Source organism: Nyctereutes procyonoides, unplaced genomic scaffold, assembly GCF_905146905.1.
Source record: "Nyctereutes procyonoides isolate TBG_1078 unplaced genomic scaffold, NYPRO_anot_genome, whole genome shotgun sequence".
Lineage (NCBI taxonomy): Eukaryota > Metazoa > Chordata > Mammalia > Carnivora > Canidae > Nyctereutes > Nyctereutes procyonoides.
Window position 1 is genome coordinate 80523956 of NW_026575146.1, and position 19303 is coordinate 80543258.

Genomic DNA, 19303 nt, shown 5'->3' on the forward strand with positions numbered 1-19303 from the left:
CGGGGACACGGCTCCCTAACGTCGTGCACGCGGCGTGTTGCGCGCGGTCGTGAACTCACAAAAATGTGCCGATATGCGCGCCGTATCTCTTCGTTTGGGCCCTGGCCAGATTCCCCAGGGAGGTGCTCTCTGAGGTCCCCTTTGCCCCAGGCCTCGGCCTCTTGGGCAAGATCCTGAGCTCTGGAGCCCTGAACCTCTCCCCGACCTCCGCCCCAGCGCCAGGGGTAGGCACCCCGAAAACTGTGGTGCCCTGGCGTGCAGGGGCTGAGGTGAAGGGCTCCTGGACCCTGCCGCAGGGCGCTCAGGCCCCTTTAGGCTCCAGTCTTGCAGAAGGGGAGAGACCCCTGTGTGTGCTCTCATGAGTTACATGTGTACCATTCTGCACACTTTAGGCGTGAATGCACAAGCATGTGTCACATCCGTGGGGGTATGTGCTCTGGGTACAACCGCATGTATGCACACGGGTATCCAGGCATGTGTCCGGCTACTGGTCTGTGCACAGTGGGTACACAGGTGGGTGCTAAGTGTGTACATGTACCCCAGAGAACGGGCACGTACACTGCATGGCCACTCCTGTGCAGGCCTTCCATCTCCGGATGGTGGCCAAACCCTCAAGCACTCAGCAGAGTTTCAACTGTGGTTTTTAGCCACCGCCCAGAGCCCAGAACGCGGGAGGGGGTGCCAGAGCAACCCCCCCAGATCATAAGATAGTTTGCATCTGGTTTACATTCAGCCCCGGGTCCTGGAGGTGGGGGGGGGGTCCCCTGGGTCCCAAGGCAAGCTACCCCTCACAGGCTCTCAGGGCCCAGGGGATAGGGGGTGGAGCCCGCTGCACAGCCCTGTGCTGGGGCAGGAAGCGAGAGTGGGGAGGGGGGAGGCCACAGCCAGCGGAGGCAAGGCTAGGCGGGTGCAGGGCGCAGGACGTGTGGGGAGGGAGGGAGGTGCCACACTCGAGCCCTGAGGCCCTGCTGGCCCCTGGGCGCAGGCCCAGCTCCAGCGCCCAGGGATGGACCTCGTGGACCCCGACATCTTTAATCGAGACCCCCGGGACCACTATGACCTGCTGCAGCGGCTGGGTGGCGGCACCTATGGAGAAGTCTTCAAGGTGAGGACACCCCTCCTTCTTCATCACCCTCAAACCAGGGAGCCATTGGGACCGGGCCCAAGAAAGGAAGGGGATGAGAGAGGATCCCAGTCCCTGGCTTTGGCTCAGGGATGCTGAGGAGGAACTCAGGGGAATGGAGCCTGCCTGACTGCCAACTTCCCCTTTATAAGGCTCGAGACAAGGTGACGGGGGACCTGGTGGCAGTGAAGATGGTGAAGATGGAGCCTGGTGAGGACACAGGAGCTCCTTCCCCTCACCCCTACGCCTCCTCTCCGGACACTGGGATCGCCTCCCCCACACTCCCTTCCCACAGTGGCCTTTTCTTTCCTGTTCCTCCTCACAGACGATGATGTTTCCACACTTCAGAAGGAAATCCTCATCTTGAAAACTTGCCGGCATGCCAACATCGTGGCCTACCATGGGAGTTATCTCTGGTGATGAGCCCCAAACCTCCCAAGGGACCCTGCCCAGCCCCGGTCCAGAACCCCCATTCCTGACCTCCAGTCCTGGAGCCCCATTTTAAACTGGGGCCCCCTGCCCAACTCGATCCCCAGTCTGAAGTCCCAGCTTTCTGACCAGAGTATTCTCTGATGTGATCTGCAATCCAGGACTCCCATTTCTGGGCAGTCCCTTCGTAGTAACCGAACCTGAAAGCAAGTCCCCTAAAACTAATCTTTCCTCATCCTGCCCTTCAGGTCCCCCATTCTACTCTCTGCTCTTTTAATTCCTTAAATCTCTGGACCCCTGAATTAATATCCCAGGTGTCCCAGTAATGGCCTCTGTCCCCCAGACCTGGAACCCTGGGCCCCTTTGCACCCCCTCTACCTGCCCAACCTGGGAGATGTCTCCTCTGTCTTCTGGGTTAGTGCAGGATAGCAGAGTCCAGAGTCCCCCTGGTCAAGAGTCCAAAGACCCGGGTTCGAGTTTGGTTGACCCTGAACATACATTTCCTCTCTGAGCCTCAACTTCCCCACCTGTAAAATGGACATGGTGATCTCACTCTGATGGACAAGGGGAGGAGGATGACAGCTGTTACATTCAAGTCCTTGTTGAACTGGGACAAGACAGATGGTGAGCTGGGGCTGTCCCCCAAGTGATGAGTTCTTACTGCTGTTATCACTACTCTTGAATTGTAGGCTTCAGAAGTTCTGGATATGCATGGAGTTCTGTGGGGCTGGTTCTCTCCAGGACATCTACCAAGGTGAGAGGAAGGCAAGGGGATCCGGATACCTCCCCGCCTCCCATCCACCCCCACTGTCTCTCTGGGGTTGTGTCTTCTTGGAACCGTCTTTCCTGCAACAAGCTTCTCTCTGGGCCCAGGCCTGGCCTGGTTGCTGCTGGGAACACTGTGGTGATGGAGTGGGCCCTGGGCCAGGACTTGATGATCCGGCCCCAATCCCTCTGCACGCAGTGATCCCCTCCCAACTCCCTGTGTCTGCATTTTCTCACCAATGTGTCTGTTCAGGTATTTGAATATCTCTATACTTTGGGCCCATAGGCCGGGTCCCCATTTTCGTTGACCGAGTGAATGAGTGCCTGCCTCTCTCTCTCTCTCTCTTTCTACCTACTTTTTTTTTGAAAAATGTGAGGGTGGGGATGAAGGGGGGCCTCTGATCACCTCTCAGTTTCTGATGGCCACCTCTGCCTTTGACCATCTCTCTGTGTCCTCGAACTCAAGACCTCAGAGGTGAGACCAGGAAGACATTCATTATAAATGAACATGGGGAGAAACTGAGGCCCTCGGAGGAAGTGGCTCACACAGCCAGGCTGCCCGACCTGGTCTCTGACCACTTGTGTGTGTGTGTGTGTGTGTGTGTGTGTGTGTGGTCTCTCCATCGTTCCCCCTCCATCTCTGCGTCTCTGTCTTTCTCAGTTTGTCTTTCTTTGTGCTTTTGGGTCTCAGTTTGAATCTGTTCCCGTTTCTCTCTCTCATTATCTGTGTGTGTGTGTGTGTGTGTGTGTGTCAGTATCTGTGACCCCCAACCTTTCCTCATTTGGCCAAGTCCCATCGCCCCCTGCCCAGAACAGTCCTGTGGCTTCCATTTCCCTCCAAAGACAAGCCCGAGCTCCCCAGTGCGGCCCCCACCTGAACCCCAGCTGACAGACTTCACCTCCTTCCACTTTCTCCCCTACCCCCACTCCACTCCACCCACTTCGCTGCTTTCCAAACCCACCAGGCCGTCTCCACCTCTGGGCCTTTGCACTGGCTCTTCTGTTCCCCTCCAGGCCGGACTCATCACAGCTTCTCGCTGCTGCCTTCTCCGAGTAGAGTAGACTTCACCGACCACCCTATAAAATGTCATACCCCTTCCCACACATATTTCCTGTTGTTGTTTCTTGCTGTTTTAGTTCTTACTATTTATTAGCATCTTATGCCCTCTGCTTTAGTTGTCTTGTTTACCATCTGTTGCCTCGACTGGAATGTTCTCTCCACGAGGGCAGAGATCGCTGTCTCTTGTCCACAGCTACCTCCCCAGTGCCCACAGGAGTGCCTGGCACCCAGTAGACACAGTGAATATCTGTTGAGTGAATCTGTCTCCCTCTGGTCCCCTTCCTTGGTCGCTGACCATCCCTCCATCTCCCCCTTGCACTTGTCCCATCTGTTCCCTGTCCCCGTGTGGCACCTTCTCAGCCTGTGTGGGGGGGAGCCAGGTTGCCTGTTTCCCACCCAACACTACTGCTGTGATCTTTGCAGTGACAGGCCCCCTGTCAGAGCTCCAGATTAGCTATGTCTGCCGGGAAGTGCTCCAGGTGAGGCGAGACCCGGTGGGCCTGGGGCAGGGTCCTGCTCCAGCCCCTGGGGACTCACAGCACCCCATGTCCACCCTCTCCCCTAGGGACTTGCCTATCTGCACTCACAGAAGAAGATACATCGGGACATCAAGGTGGTCTGGGGAAGCAAAGTGGCTTTGTGTGGGGGTGGGCAGGAGGTGGAAGTAGTGTTTGCAGGACTCAGGGTGGTGTTGAGTTGTGGGGTTGGGAAGGGCCAGGGTGTGGAGGCAGCATCAGGCTGGGGGTGTCTCTGACAAGCTTCTGATTTCCCCTTCTTTCTCCAGGGAGCCAACATCCTCATCAATGATGCTGGGGAGGTCAAACTGGGTAAGTGTGATGGGGGTGGGTGGGAGGGGACTGGCTGGGGGCCAAGGGGGTGGGGGCCCCAGGTCACTATATCTCTCTCTGCCTCCAGCTGACTTTGGTATCTCGGCCCAGATTGGGGCAACGCTGGCTCGACGCCTCTCTTTCATCGGGACGCCCTACTGGTGAGGGATGCCCAGCGGGCAGCTAGGGGTGCATGGGGGCAGTGGCCGTCCCCACCTCGGTCACCAGGACTCTCCTTCCCAGCTCCTTTCCCTGTGTCTGCCTCTCTTGAATATTCTGCTCACTTTTTGGCTCTCTCTCGAGTATTACATTTACCGAGGTCTCTTTGTGTTGGTTTTTATTCTGATTTTCTGTCTCTTGACCCCTGCGTGTCTTTTTAAAAAATTTTTATTTATTTATTCATGAGAAATACAGAGAGAGAGGGGCAGAGACACCGGCGGAGGGAGAAGCAGGCTACCTGTGGGGAGCCCAATGCGGGACTCGATCCCCAAACCGGGGATCACACCCTGAGCCAAAGGCAGCTGCTCAACCACGGAGCCACCCAGGCGTCCCCGTGTGTCTGTCTTTATTGCTGTCTCTCTCTTCACCTTGATGTTTCTCTCAGCATCTGGCTTGCTCTCTGTCCCCTCCTCCTCTCTCTCTCTCCCTCCTGCCCCCACCTGCACGCCAAGGAGTCGCCCCCTTCCCCTCCTTGTGTCACCCCCGGCTTGCTGAGGGTCTCTGTCCCCAGGATGGCTCCAGAAGTGGCGGCCGTGGCCTTGAAGGGGGGATACAACGAGCTGTGTGACATCTGGTCCCTGGGCATCACAGCCATTGAACTAGCGGAGCTACAACCGCCGCTCTTTGACGTGCACCCTCTCAGGTAGGCGGGCCTGACGAGCCCCCCCCCCCCCCCCCGCTGGGCCCAGAGACCTGCCCAGCCCTGACCCAGAGCACCCCCTGCCCCCACCTGCTTCCCTCGCTTCAAGGCCCCCTCCAGGAGACACCCTGTCCTCACAGCGAAATCTGAGACCCCCCCTGCAAAGAACCTCTCAACCCAGAAAGCCTTTTCTTCAGGCCCCCCCAGTGGGAACCCCCAAGGCAGGATTCCTGATCTGGAGCCTCCCGTGGAGGTTGCTGCAGCTCTGTTGTGTGGTAAACAGAGCCCCCCAGAAGTGGCATCCCAGGGCCTTGCAAAACCTAAACCTCATTCTTGTTCTGTCCCTTGCTTGGCTCTCTGCTGACCTCAGTGCTACTGGGGACCCCTCAAGCCGCGAGGTCTGACCCCTGTTGGGAGTCTGACCACCACGTTCTCTCCTTACTCTTCTAGAGTTCTCTTCCTCATGACAAAGAGTGGCTACCAGCCCCCCAGGCTAAAAGAAAAAGGCAAATGGTAGGACAGGGCGAGGGAGGGCAGACCCAGGATGGAGGGTCTGCTGGGAGAGTTTCTGGTCTCCTCACCTAGGATTTGGCTTCTTCCTCCCAAGGTCGGCTGCCTTCCACAACTTTGTCAAAGTCACCCTCACTAAGAACCCCAAGAAACGACCCTGTGCCACCAAGATGCTCAGTGTAAACCTCCCCTCCTTTCCGTGAAAGGCCCTTCCCAAACTCCCCGCCCCCTGCCCAGAATTCCCCAAGAACTCCCCAAGACTCTCCAAATTGTACCCCAGACCTTTGGCCAAGATACCCCGAGCTGTTAAAACACAAATTTCCCAGGGTCTCCAGACCCATTCCTGGGTACGCTCTGGAATCCTGGGGAAGCCCCGTCTCCTCTAAGACACCTCAAATTTCTCCATTTGCCCTTGCTGGGAACCCCAGATTCTTCTAATCCGTTCCAACCCCTTAAAATCCCCTAGTTTCCATTCCCCAGAGTTCCCTGCCTCTCCCTCAGTGGGCACCTCCCCCACCAGATCCTCGAGCCCCTGTCCCAGCTTCTCCCCCACACCAGCCCCCTCCTCTCCTCTCTAGCATCAGCTGGTATCCCAGCCCAGGCTACATAGAGGCCTGATCCTAGATCTTCTTGACAAACTGAGGAATCCAGGGAAGGGGGCCTCTGTGGTTGAGATTGAAGATGAGGAGCCTGAGGTGAGGGTGCCCTGGCCGAGAAGGCGGTGGAACCTCACAGCCCCTGCTCAAGCTGTACCCCCCCCCCCCGCCCCGCACCACCTGGAGTGCTTTCCTGCTGCTTCTCTTAAAAGGAAAAAGGGGAGGGGTGTAGGGGGCTTGGCACAGGGCTACGGGCTCCCACTTGGGCCCACAGGGTGGTAGGGGTGCCAGGGGGCCGTGGCCTGATGCCGCTGTCACTCTGCCCAGGTGCCCCCTGCCGTCCCCCGGCGAATCCGGTCCACCCACCGATCCAGCTCTCTAGGGATCCCAGATGCCGATTGCTGTCGTGAGTAGAGATTCCTTAAGCTTGGAGATCCTTGACCATAAACTAGATCCAAGAGACCCACTCCACCCCCAGTGATTCTCCCAGAGACCCTCAGCACCATCTGATCTCACGATAGAGCCCCGAGACCCGCGTCACTTCCACACAGACCCTCAGAGACCCTTGTCACTCACTATCTGACCCTGCAAGAGACTCCAGAAAACCTCATCCTCACGTGAACTTCAAAATGGCTATAGAGGACCCCCCCACTTCTCTGACCTGCAAACAGACCCTGTGAGACTTCCCATAACACCAGGACCCCCAAAGAGATCTCAGAAATCTCTGTCACACCCCCAGGATGGAACCATGAAGACAAACACTATATAACTTTGAGCCCCCACATCCCTGATCCCAAACCCTGACCCCCAGATGAGACCCCTGCAAACCAAGATCCTTCCCCCTGAGGGACAGCCCCGGTCCTAAGATCCTGACCCCGGGCTCCCCAAAGGCTCCTCTTTTCCCAGACCCATTGCCTCTGCTCACTGCGTCACCCTCCTCCCTTCCAGGGCGGCACATGGAGTTCCGGAAGCTCAGAGCAATGGAGTCCAGACCCATAACCCACACGGTGAGGTGCCTCCCTCTGCTGGCCCCAGATGCCCTCCCCTCCCCCTGGGCACTGCTGACCCTTTGCTATCCCGCAGGCCCACTTACAGCCCCCCGGAGACTTCCGGAGCAGCAGTCCCAGGTCAGGGACCCTCGGTGTGGCGGGGAGGGGCCTGGGTTTTGTGGGGGAACCGCCCGATGGTCATGGGTGTCACTCCTCAGGAGGCACCTGTCAGAATCTGACGATGACTACGATGACGTCGACATGTAAGAGAGGCGTGGCCCCCAGCCCCGCTGGCCCTCATCCCCCCCCTTCCTACAACCACCATCCCCTTCCATCCCTACCCCAACCTCAGCTCCTGTTTTCCTTCTGCTGCTCATCCCGGACCCCTGACTAGACCCTACGGCCTCCCCCTTCCCCCTCAACCTTCTTTCACCCCCTCCCTGGCCCAGCCCCTATTATCCCCCCAAGCCAACACCCCGGTTCCATCCTATCTGACCTCCGGACCCCCCCACTGCGTCCCAGGCCCCCCACCACTCCCAGATGTTGCTCGGACCCCCAGACTTCCACTGTACCCCTAACCATCAAAGCCCAGACTTCATCCGCATCTTTCCCCCTGGGAACTTCCCCCACGCCAGACCCTCCACCGGAGACCCCACCTTGGCCCCAGCAGTCAGCCCCACCCCCAGGCCTGCGTCAGCCTCACGCCCACCTGTCGGGTCTACACATCCAGCTGCAGTAGGCTCACAGGCCGTGCCCAGCACCAAGTGAGAACCTGCCCCGCCCTGGGGGAGCCCATGTGACCTGCATCACTAGGTGGCCACGACAGTTCAGGCCCAGTGTATTGTCCACACTTGATATCCAGCACTGCTGTTGCCAGTATCATGAGTGCTCTAATCCTCAGCTCCAGCCCAGACCCAGTCACCCCTGATCCTCTTGACCTCAGACCTCCAGTCCCAAACCATCCCATCTGCCTCCCCGGCCTTGTTACCCACACCCCCCCATGCTCACCCCCTGCCCCTGCTCACCTCATCTTTGTGTTCCAGCCCCACCCCTGCAGAGGACACACCTCCTCCACTGCCTCCCAAGGTAAGGCCCTGGGCCCTACTGGAGCTGGGGGCTGGAGGCCAGGAGGCCAGGGTCCTTAGATGCTGGAATACTGGACACTTTAACCCTGGAATCTGGGACACCAGGTCCCTTGAAGTCTGGGAGACCGGATGATGAGCATGTGGGGATCTGGGAGCAGCCTCCTTGAACCTAGGGGGCGGGATTCAAAGTCTTAGCCAGGTGGGCCTTGGTCTTGGGGACCCCAGCTCTAAGCTATCCAGCATTAATCCTTTAATTGCTGGACTATGATGATGGCCCGGGGGTGCCATCCGGCTGCAGTAGGCTCACAGGCCGTGCCCAGCAGAGGGAGGTCAAGGTTGATGCCTGGAGTGGTAATAGGGCACTGTGGGGAGGGTCAGAACCATGACCAATGTCAGGCCTGGTGGAGGCAGGGCTGGGACTGCTGGGCGCCCTCTCCGAGATCCTCTAACGTACTTTCCTCTGCTGCTCCTCCATCTCCTTAGCCCAAGTTCCGTTCTCCATCAGACGAGGGGCCCACTGGGAGCACTGGGGATGAGGGACAGCTGAGCCCGGGGGTGCTGGTCCGGTGTGCCAGTGGGCCTCCCCCACGAACCCCCCACCTCGGGCTTCCCCCCGCCACCCGAAGCCCCCATCTAACTGCCCATTCAGGTAACAGGGCGGGCTGGGACAGGAGGCAGGCAGGAATGTGGGTGGGTAGGGGAGGGGGGCCTTTGGAGGCTGACTTTCCTTCACCCTGTCTCAGAACCCTCACTCTGGAACCCACCCCCCCGGCAGCCTGATCAGCCCCCACTGTTACCCCCCAAGAAAGTAAAGATGAAGAGAAAGGTGAGCCCGGCTGTGCTGAGGATTCACACCCCTGGGGGGGGGTGGCTGGGATGCCTGGGGCTGGGATGGGCTGTGGGGAGGGGCAGAGCGATAGTGATGAGAGGTGACACTTGGTGAGCAGTGCCTTTGCACCAGACACTGCCTTTATGGGGTGTAAGCCTTCAGGGGGGTAATATCACAGAGATAGACATCATTCCCATGTCACAGATGGGGAGACAGAGGCAGAGAGGGATCCGTAGCTTGCCAAGGTGATAAACCTTTGAGGAAGTGGAGGCAGGGTTTGAGGGCTGGTACTCTTGGGACAGAGTCTTGACCCTGCACCTTCCCATCCCCTCCTTCCTTTCCTTGGATCTGCTGCTCTGCCTCCGGGGCCTGCCCAGGGATGTGCCCTGCTCGTGAAGTTGTTCAATGGCTGCCCGCTCCGGATCCACAGCACGGCTGCCTGGACGCACCCCTCCACCAAGGGTGGGTATTCAGAGGGTCTCCGAGAGCAACGGGGTGGGTGGGCAGGGGCTTTAGTGGAGGCACAGAGGCAGAAACAGGGGAGGGTCTTCATAAGAGGGGGACGGGCAGAGCTGAGGCAGGACCTGAGCCCAGGGTTGGGGTTTGGGGATCATGTACAGGTAGGATGGAGATGAGTATGAGGGTGGAAACTAGGAAAATAAGAGTCTAGGAGCCATGGGTGTCAGATATAACAGAAAGGTCAGAGTTTGAGATCTAAGGTGGGGGCAGTTGCAACCGTCTAACCTCAGTTAGAGGTTAATGGTAGAGAGGCTGGGGTCAGCATTTAGGGTCAGGAGTTTGGGGGTGGGAATGCAGAAAGGGAAGAGTTCGAGGATGAAAGATGTGGAGACAAGGTCAGTGAGGGGTAAATGTTAAAGAAATGGCATCAGGGGTGCCTGGCTGGCTCAGTCGATGGAGCATGCAACCCTTGATCTCAGGGTTATAAATTTGAGCCCCATTGTTGGGTGTAGAGATTACTTGAAAATAAAATCTTTAAAAAATTACTAAAATTTATTTAAAAAAAACAGCATTAGAATGTACAGGGGATGCATTGGACAGAAAAAAACACATTTCAAAGGGCCCAAGTTTGAGGATCCCTGTTGAGACCAGATTAGCATTTGGAGGCCAGAACTGGGAAGACAGATGGACAGAACAGAACGTAGAGGGCTATTTAGGGAAGCGGGACTGATGTTTGGGTCAAAGGTCGTGGGGTGGGACGTCAGGATTTGCAGGATTTGTGGGTGCAAGCCCGAGAGGTAGGTGAGAATGAGACCAGCTCAGGGAACTGGGTCAGGGTTTGAGTTCACATTTGGGGAAACAGGAGCTGGGGATGTCAGTTGTGGGAATAACAGAGGATTGAGGGTCAGGGATGGGGAACAGACTACCAGTGTTTGGGGTCAGTCATGGGGGTCTGGGAGGCCTCCCCCAAGATGACATAGGTCCTAGTGTCCTTGTGTCTGTCCCCACAGACCAGCACCTGCTCCTGGGGGCAGAGGAAGGCATTTTCATCTTGAACCGGAATGATCAAGAGGCCACACTGGAGATGGTGAGACCAGAGCCTGGGGGGGGGGGGCTGGCGTTGGGGGTTCCCAGGGTCTTATGGGAGCCATCTCCTCCATTCTCTGCAGCTCTTCCCTAGCCGGACCACCTGGGTGTATTCCATCAACAATGTCCTCATGTCTCTCTCAGGTCTGGCTGTGGATTGGGTGGGAGGAGTGGGGTCAGAAGTTAAAGGGTTGAGAGTCCGGGGGTTGGGAGATACATGGGCACAGCTGGGGGAGAAAAAAGTAGGCTCCCCCTTTACAGAGCCCACAGTTAAAATCTCAGCCCTCTTTTCGAGGTGGGACTCTATCTGTGTTTCCCTATCTGTAAATGGGGTTCACAATAGTCCCACCTCAAGCCAGTTTTGAGGTAAGATCCACAGTAAGTCTTGACATTTCCTCGATGTATAGATGCCAATGAGAACTTATTCCACACGTTACTGAAATGGGGTTATAAATTAAAATTTTGTGTTGCTGTTTTAGAAACATTTGGTGTAAAAGAACTTCTAATGTATAGGAGAAACACCAAGCAAATGGGCTTCTTGAGTTAGTTATCATGTCTGTGACGACAAATCTTAGGAGAATTTCTCGATAGGTTTCTCCTTAAACTTAGTAACGTGCATAACTTCATCTGACTGGTTAAATGTCCATAGGTTCTCACGTGGCTGAGCAAGCACGGGAAGATAGGGAACATCTTTATCTTACTCATTAATCACCAGAGCCAAGCACAGTGCCTGGCCTACAGCGGGCATTTAAAATACGCTGAATGAGAAATGAACAAATAAAAGTGCTGAGATTTGAAGCCTTGGGAGTTTCAAAGGGATGGGGCCAAGTGAAGGGCCAGGGAAAGGTGGGAGTGTCTGGTGTCCTATAACTGCCTGCTTCCCCCTACACACACACACACTGCAGGAAAGACCCCCCACCTGTATTCTCATAGCATCCTGGGCCTGCTGGAACGGAAGGAGACCAGAGCAGGAAGCCCCATCGCTCACATTAGCCCCCACCGGCTACTGGCAAGGTACCAGCCCCCAGGGGCACCACAGACCCCTGTAATCCCCCCTTCCTGCCGTCCCTCTGCATTTACGCACCTACTTTCTTCTGCAGGAAGAACATGGTCTCCACCAAGATCCAGGACACCAAAGGGTGCCGAGCTTGCTGCGTGGGTGAGAGAGATTCCCTACTGGTGGACCTGAAGGGGGGAGGGTGTGCTGGGCCGGGGGCAGGCTCAGGCTGCATTGACTGGAGAGGGTGGTGGGGTTAAGGCAGGCTGTCCAGAGTCTGGGGAAAGATGTGTGCCCTTTGTGGGGGGGAGGAGCGGGTCGGGGAAGGGGAGAGAGGACTGACCCTAACCCATCTCTACCTACCCCCACAGCGGAGGGTGCGAGCTCAGGGGGCCCATTCCTGTGCGGGGCATTGGAGACGTCCGTGGTCCTGCTTCAGTGGTACCAGCCCATGAACAAGTTCCTGCTGGTCCGGGTAGGGGGTCTGTAGAGACTGGGGATTCTGAGGTTCAGTGGCCAGGGGCTTGCACTCCTTACTACGCTTCTGCTGAGAGCTTCGGGGAGCCCGGCTTCCACCCGAGGCCCCGCCCACCTGCGGCAGGTGCCCGGAGGCTCCCCCTCCTGAGGGCTTCTGGAGCCTTAAACTCCTCCTCTCACCCAGCCTAATTATTTTGCAGGCCCTACGTCCCACCCCCATCCCACCCCCGGGTCTCCAAGGAGACCCCACTCAGACCCTTTGAGTCTAAGGAGACTTTGTTGCCTTTAAAGCTACGCCTCATTAAGGGGGCACGACCCCAACAGAAGCCACGCCAACTCTCATTGCTAAGGAGGCATCACCGCACTCCTCTGGGCTCTCACCCCCTGAAGTTTCTAGACCGTATCCCCCCAAACCGAGGGCCCCGGGGGGGGGGGGGAATACTCGCGAAGACCCCTGCGGGCTCTCCCCCTTCAAGCCCCGCCCCCTCGGGCCCCGCCCACCCAGGCCACGCCCCCTCCCCCTGAGCCCGCCCCTCTCCGTGCGGCCTGCAGCAGGTGCTGTTCCCGCTGCCGACGCCCCTTCCGGTGTTCGCGCTGCTGACCGGGCCAGGCTCCGAGCTGCCCGCCGTCTGCATCGGCGTGAGCCCCGGGCAGCCGGCGAAGTCCGTGCTCTTCCACACCGTGCGCTTCGGCGCGCTCTCCTGCTGGCTGGGCGAGATGAGCACAGGTGAGGGGGCGGGGCTGGCGGCGGGGCGGGGCTCTAGCCTGCGGTGTGATTGCTTGAAGGGGGTTGAACCCGGGGCGGGGGCAGAGGTGGAATTTATACACCTGCTGAGATAGTGTCCGCGGTGATAGGCGGCTTTGGCCCGCGGGCTGGGGAGTGGAGAGGGCGCCTAGCGGAGGAAGGCAGGATCGGCGGGATTGGCTTTCGAACCTCCCTCCTCTTGTCAAATAGAGCACAGGGGACCCGTACAGGTGACCCAGGTGGAGGAAGACAAGGTGATGGTGTTGATGGACGGTAAGGACCCCCCTTTCCTCCACTGTTCCGGGATTTCTGCCTCGCAGACCCTGTGCTGCTCAGAAATGCTGAACCCCTCCAGGCCGTGCCGGGGTCCTGCTTTGCTTCCCAATGAATTTATTCTCCATCCTTCTGACCCTCACTCTTTTTTTTTTTTTAAGAATTTATTTTATTCATTATAGGCATAGGGGGAGAAAGAGGCAGAGACACAGGCAGAGGAGAAGCAGGCTTCATGCAGGGAGCCTGATGTGGGACTTGATCCCGGGACTCCAGGATCGCGCCCTGGGCCAAAGGCAGGCGCTAAACCGCTGAGCCACCCAGGGATCCCCTCTGACCCTCACTCTTAAAGCCCTCTCTCGGGGTGCCCGAGGGGCTCAGTCATTAAATGTCTGCCTTCGGCTCAGGTCATGATCCTGGGGTTGTGGGATCAAGCCCCACATCAGGCTCCCTGCTCAGCGGGGAGTCTACTTCTCTCTCTCCCTCCCTGCCGCTCTGCCTGCATGTGCGCTCTATTTCTCTCAAATAAATAAATAAAATCTTTTTAAAAAACAACAAAAGTTGGGCAGCCCGGGTAGCTCAGCAGTTTAGCGCCACCTTCGGCCCAGGGCATGATCCTGGGGACCCTGGATCAAGTCCCACGTCGGGCTCCCTGCATGGAGCCTGCTCCTCCCTCTGCCTGTGTCTCTGCCTCTCTCTTTCTCTGCGTGTGTGTCAAAAATAAATAAAAAATCTTTAAAAAATAAAAAACACTAAAAAACAACAAATCTCTCCCCCCCCTCTCTTTCTCCTCTTTTAGGATCTTTGAAGCTGGTGACCCCAGAGGGAGCCCCAGTCCCAGGGCTTCGAACTCCGGAGATCCCCATGACTGAAGCGGTGGAAGCCGTGGGTATGTGCAGGGCTGGGAGGCCCCCCTGCCCAGAGGGGAGGCTTAGTGATACCCAAGGGTAATGGGCACTGCTTTCCTCCCAGCTATGGTCGGGGGTAGGCTCCAGGCCTTTTGGAAGCACGGAGTACAGGTGTGGGCTCCAGGCTCAGACCAGGTAAGCTTCTCCATCTGACCACCCCCAACCCTGCCCCTCCCCTGTGGGTCTTCTGGTTCCGCAGATGGAGCAGAAGTATTGAGTCAGGGTGTGGAGCCCTGACAAGAAGCTTCCTCTAGTCTCAGTTCAGACAGGTCCTCTTCTTTTTAATTTTTTTTTTTGTATTTTTTAAAGATTTTATTTATTTGAGAGAGAGAGCAAGTGCATGATCCAGGGGAGGAGCAGAGAGAGAGGGAGGTGCAGACTCCCCACTGAGCAGGGAGCCCTACATGGGGCTCAATCCCAGGACCCCAGGATTATGACCTGACCAAAGGCAGACATTTAACCCACTGAGCCACCCATGTGTCCTTGGCCAGGTCCTCGTCTATACCCCAGGGTCTCTTGGGTCCAGAGGTCATTACAGGCCACTGTGTGATCTTGTGCAAGAGATTTTGCTTCTCTCTGAGCCTCAGTCTCCAACTATCAAAGGTGGGGGGGCGTCACTAAAGAGCTACGTGGGTGGTTAAGAGCATGCACAGACTGCCTGGGTTGGAATCTGGCTGATTGACCTTAAGCAAATGACTTAACTTTCCCATGCCTTACTTTCCTCATCTGGAAAATGGAGTGAAAAATGCTCCTTAGCTCATAGAACACTATGTTTCAGATGATGCCCCTATATGTTTGTATTTTATTTAATCTCCACAATCACCTATCAGGAAGGTCCTGTGACTTCACAGGTTAGTAATCCGAGGCACAGAGAAGTAACTTGCTTGGGGTCACACAGCTGGTGGATGATGTTAGCAAGAAGGATTATTTCTGGACCTAAGACTAGAAGTTCAGAGACCCCCCCTCTCCACCCCATTCTCTTTAAGGGAGAGGGGAAGAGTCTTCTAGATACTGACACACACACCTTTTCCCCAGCTGTTGCAGGAGCTGAGAGACCCTACCCTCACCTTCCGTCTGCTTGGCTCCCCCAGGTATGGACGTGGGGAAGGGAACACAGAGCCTGGGAGGGGGGCTTCTGATGTGGAGAGGTGTCTTGCGATGTCTCCAGCCACCTGTATCTTTGGCCTGGACATTCTCTCTCCTGGTCTCCCTGCTTCTATCTCTGCCCCTTGTAGTCTATTCTCCACAGTGCAGCCAAGGGGACATTTTTGTTTCTTAATTTTTATTTTCACTTTTTATTTTGGCATAACTTTTGACTCACAGAGAAGGTGCAAGAATAAATGTAAAAATTCTTAAATCTTTGTATCCCCTTCATTCATCCAGATTCCCCAGATATTAACATTTTGACTGTTTTGGGGGTATTTTGTGTGTTTGTTTTTGCCATGTTTGATTTGTCTTCCTCTTTCATATGTATATGATTTTTTCCTGACCATTTGGGTGTGAAACAAAGACCTACTCCTGCAGACCACAACACAGCTGTCAAAATTAAGAAAATGGCACTAAGACTTCTCACTGCCTTCTAATCCACACACCCAAGTCTCACCAGTTGGCCCAATGATACTCTTTATAACCAAAAAACAGTACTTTTTTGGGGGGTCCAGTAGTCAATCCAGGATGATGGGATGCATGTAGGGTCAGGTTTCTTTAATCTTTAACCTGGAACAATTCTTCAGGCTTTCTTTGGTTTTCAGGACCTTGATACTTTTGAGGAGTACAGGAAACTTGTTTTCCAGAATATTCCTCAGTTGGGTTTGAGGTTTGAGGTTAAGCATTCGGGGTAGGAATACTCCCAGAAGTGATGGCTTGTCTTTCTCAGTGCATCCTATCAACACATGTCTGTTTGTCCCATTATGGGTGATGTTCTCTTTGAGCATTGGGTAGGGTGCAGGTTTTACAGCGGAGAAACCTGCTGTAAAGCTACTCTTTGTATTAATAAGTATCTTTTGGGGTGATTTGTTGTGAATGTGTAAATATACTCTTTCTCATCAGACTTTCACCCACTGGTTTTAGCATCTATTAATGATTTCTGCCTGAATATATTATGAGGAGAGTTACTAAATGGTGAATTTCTATTTCTGCACTTATTAGTTGGCATGCTCCTGTGGAGGAGCTTGTCCCTTCTCCGCAGTGTGTGTGTGTGTGTGTGTGTGTGTGTGTGTGTGTAATTTCAGCACAGCCTTATGGATTTCCATTTTATTCTGGGTGTTTAAATCTATTACTACCATTCTTTACTTTGAGATGCAAGAACTCCCACATTTAACCAGTGAGAGCCCCTTCAGGGATCTCTCATGACCTCTTGACATGCCAGAGAGGTCTTTTAAAATCTAAGTCCCATTATGTCATTCACCCTCCCAACCCCCATTTAAAACTACTGTGGCCTCAAGATAAATACCCAGTCCTGGCCACAGCGCACAAGACTTTGACTTCTGCAACCAAGTCCCAAACTCTCTCCCACCTCAAGGCCTTTCCCTAGGCTGTTCTTTGCCCAGAACACCCTTCTCTGACCTTTCACCAAGTTCCCTCCTGAGCCTCTTGGAGGCTCCACCGTCTATTCTTTGGGCCACCTTGGCTGACCCTTCAGGATAGGTTTCCATGCAGTACGCCCCATGCTGTTTTGCAGTCCTGTAATTCACTAATTCATGTTGGTCTCCCATTCTAGATTGAGCTCCTCAAGGGCAGAGACCCTGTCTGCTCATTACCGTGATAGCCCAGCACTGTGCTGGCACAGCCTCTGTTAACTCCTTTGTGAATGAATGAATGAATGAATGAACAGATGAATGAATGAACTGACTTCTCTCCTCCTTTCCCAGGCCTGTGGTGGTGGAGACACGCCCAGCAGATGATCCTACTGCCCCCAGCAACCTCTACATCCAGGAATGAGCCCAGGATGGGAAGGGGTGGCGGTGTCAGGAACTGGTCCCGCAGTCCCATCCCCAACAGACATACACATTAGTGGTCATGACATGAACTTGTCTTCCAATAAACATGACTCCAGCCTCTGCTGTCATCTTGTCTTCTGGACAGGGAAAGGGGAGGGCAGAGTTCCCGGAGGCCCACCCACACCCCAAATATCAAGAATCCAACACAATGATGTCAGGGGTATAGCACAGACTTTTATTTCTCCAGTACATGGTCACCTGTCCCCCAGCTGCCTTTGGGGGCGGGTTTGGGGGCTAAGGGACTTGGAAGAGTAAGGCACTTGAGGTGGGGGTGAAGGGCCAGCTGGGCGTGTCTCAGCTAAGCTGGTCCTCGTACTGCTTGCGGAAACAATCGCCAGCTGGGAAGAAGTCCCAACATCTCTCTTGGTACATCTTCCAGACATAAGACTCCTAGGGTTGGGGCGTGGGGAAGAATGGTCACATCCTCCAACGCTCATGCTGACGCGAGCTTTTTACTGCCACCTGCTGCTTGACCTTAAATTTAAACTCTCCAGGACCCTGCCCACTGTCCTCCCATTAACACCCCGTTACCTGGCCCGTGTGTTCCGTCTCGTCCTTATTTATCAGATACATCAGGAAAAACCTGGGGATGGGAGAGCGGCGGAGATAGGTCAGGACTACCCTACTCCTTCTGATTGGCCGGCTGGGAATCCACCCACCTGGAGACCACACACCTAACTGGCCAAGGCTCAGTGCCACGCCCCTCGCGGTCGGCGGCCACGCCCCCACCCCCTGATTGGCCAGCGGGCCCACGCTCACATGTAATTGGCCAGGTTGTGCTCCTCTAGCGTGTGGGTCTCGAACCCGTGCGGCGTCGTATCGAAGTAATCGCTGCCGATGCCGCAGATGAAGCACTTGGTCTGTGGGTGGCGGGGGACATCAGAATCCAGGCCCATTCACACCCTACCCCCCACGATCCCGAATTCCCTCGGGGTCGCCCCCAGACTTGACCTACCTCCATATCTTCCTTCACTTGCTCTTGTTGGTCTCGGAGCTCGCCAAAAGCGTCAATGATCAGACCTGTGGTGGCAGGTGCAAGTCAGCGCCCACCCTCTGACCCAGCTCAGACTCCTCCCTCTTCCGGCTACCTCCCTCTGAGCCTTGCCTCCCGTCCCCATCTCCCCCATCTCACCTTGCTTCCCAGAGATAATAACACTTAGCCTTTATTGATATTGAGCACCTGCTATGAGCAAAACACCTAGGAAGTGACTTACTTCTCACCATAACCCTGCGAGGTTTTAGGATCGTTAATTTCCTCATTTGCAGATGGAGAAACTGAGACCCAGAGAGGTCACTTGCCTCAAGTCTCACAGTAGGAAGAGACAGAGCCAGGATATGAGTCCAGGCAGTCTGCACTCTTAAAAGGAGCTAGTGTGCCTCTGGGCACTGGGCCCCCCACTCTCACAGCCGTGACCAGCACTGACCCTGAATGATGGCCAGCAGGATGACGATGACGAAGAAGAAGAAGGTGATGTCGAAGACCACCCGGTACAGCTCATATTCATCGCCCGCTGGGTCCTCAATCTCATCCCCGATGCCGCCACCAGCTCGGACACCCACGTACATGTGGAACAGGTAACACTGTGGGGGGGGGTGAGAAGCATACTGGTCATGCGCTCTGTGACTCGACATTCACCGAGCAGGGGACAGGGGACATAGCAATGGACTGAGACGGCTCTGCGCCCCGCCCTCTCAGGGTTCACGAACACGGCATCAGATAGTGACAGCCCAGAAATGATCACGGCTGTGATAGGGAGAACACAGGCAGAGGGACAGAGCCAGGGTGGGGGAAGCGCAGGAAGCTCTGAAGCTTTGAAGGCCTGCCTCAGTCAGGGGGACCAGGCAAGATTTCCCTAGAAGAGGGGACACGTGGGAGCTGGAACTTGAAGGAGGTGTTAGGTGGGAGAAAGTGTTCCAGGCAGAGGAAACCACATGTGTTCTGTCACCACTGGGGAGCGAAGAAGACATTTTGCTCCCGGGAGGAACTGAAAGAGCTTCAGCGAGGCTAGAAATGAGAGCTCCTGTGAGCAAGAGCAGGGAGAAAAATGAGGCCCGCCAATGGTCAGGGAGGGCTTTCTGTAGGAGGCAGCACTGGAGTTGAAAGGTGACGTGTCAATGAAAGAGAGGCGTGGACCTGGGGCCTGTGGTGGCGGAGGGAGAGAATGTCAGATGCAAAGGGCCTGGGTGGGAGGAAACACATGGTCTTAGGGGAACCGAAAGAAGACGGGCAGCCAGAGAGCAGAAAGCAAGAGAGCCTGTGGTTAGACTCAGGCAAAGCTGGCTGTTCCCT

The 19303-nt window shown here is 55.7% G+C and overlaps 2 protein-coding genes across 2 annotated transcripts in view; one reads left to right on the forward strand and one right to left on the reverse strand.

Moving 5' to 3' along the window:
• The first annotated feature begins 953 nt into the window (after positions 1 to 953).
• On the forward strand, positions 954 to 17073 carry MAP4K1 (mitogen-activated protein kinase kinase kinase kinase 1). Its single transcript, XM_055310834.1, has 31 exons — positions 954 to 1105; positions 1276 to 1333; positions 1449 to 1539; positions 2242 to 2306; positions 3801 to 3856; positions 3943 to 3990; positions 4162 to 4204; positions 4293 to 4365; positions 4935 to 5066; positions 5514 to 5576; positions 5671 to 5752; positions 6152 to 6268; positions 6497 to 6575; positions 7118 to 7176; positions 7253 to 7296; positions 7377 to 7421; positions 8202 to 8244; positions 8727 to 8892; positions 8987 to 9069; positions 9450 to 9534; positions 10542 to 10618; positions 10701 to 10761; positions 11523 to 11631; positions 11718 to 11776; positions 11986 to 12089; positions 12644 to 12818; positions 13047 to 13109; positions 13906 to 13995; positions 14079 to 14149; positions 15050 to 15105; positions 16885 to 17073. The coding sequence occupies exons 1-31, from the start codon at positions 1007 to 1009 to the stop codon at positions 16952 to 16954; spliced, it is 2466 nt and encodes an 821-aa protein (XP_055166809.1). The 5' UTR covers positions 954 to 1006; the 3' UTR covers positions 16955 to 17073.
• Positions 17074 to 17167: 94 nt separating this feature from the next.
• The window catches only part of RYR1 (ryanodine receptor 1), a 117391-nt gene continuing 115255 nt past the window's right edge, over positions 17168 to 19303 (reverse strand). The window contains exons 101-105 of the mRNA XM_055309977.1: positions 18438 to 18594; positions 17969 to 18033; positions 17773 to 17873; positions 17545 to 17596; positions 17168 to 17403 (exon numbers count right to left, since the gene is read on the reverse strand). Coding sequence (XP_055165952.1) covers positions 17308 to 17403; positions 17545 to 17596; positions 17773 to 17873; positions 17969 to 18033; positions 18438 to 18594 — 471 coding nt within the window. The 3' untranslated portion in view covers positions 17168 to 17307. The remainder of the gene's footprint in view (positions 17404 to 17544; positions 17597 to 17772; positions 17874 to 17968; positions 18034 to 18437; positions 18595 to 19303) is intronic.

Bases quoted from the DNA above. Each gene is read 5' to 3' on its own strand.
- MAP4K1 (XM_055310834.1), top strand. From the start codon at position 1,007: ATGGACCTCGTGGACCCCGACATCTTTAATCGAGACCCCCGGGACCAC. The intron at 3,857-3,942 runs GTGAGGCGAGAC...CCTCTCCCCTAG, and splicing joins TCTGCCGGGAAGTGCTCCAG to GGACTTGCCTATCTGCACTC. The intron at 13,996-14,078 runs GTATGTGCAGGG...CTTTCCTCCCAG, and splicing joins TGAAGCGGTGGAAGCCGTGG to CTATGGTCGGGGGTAGGCTC.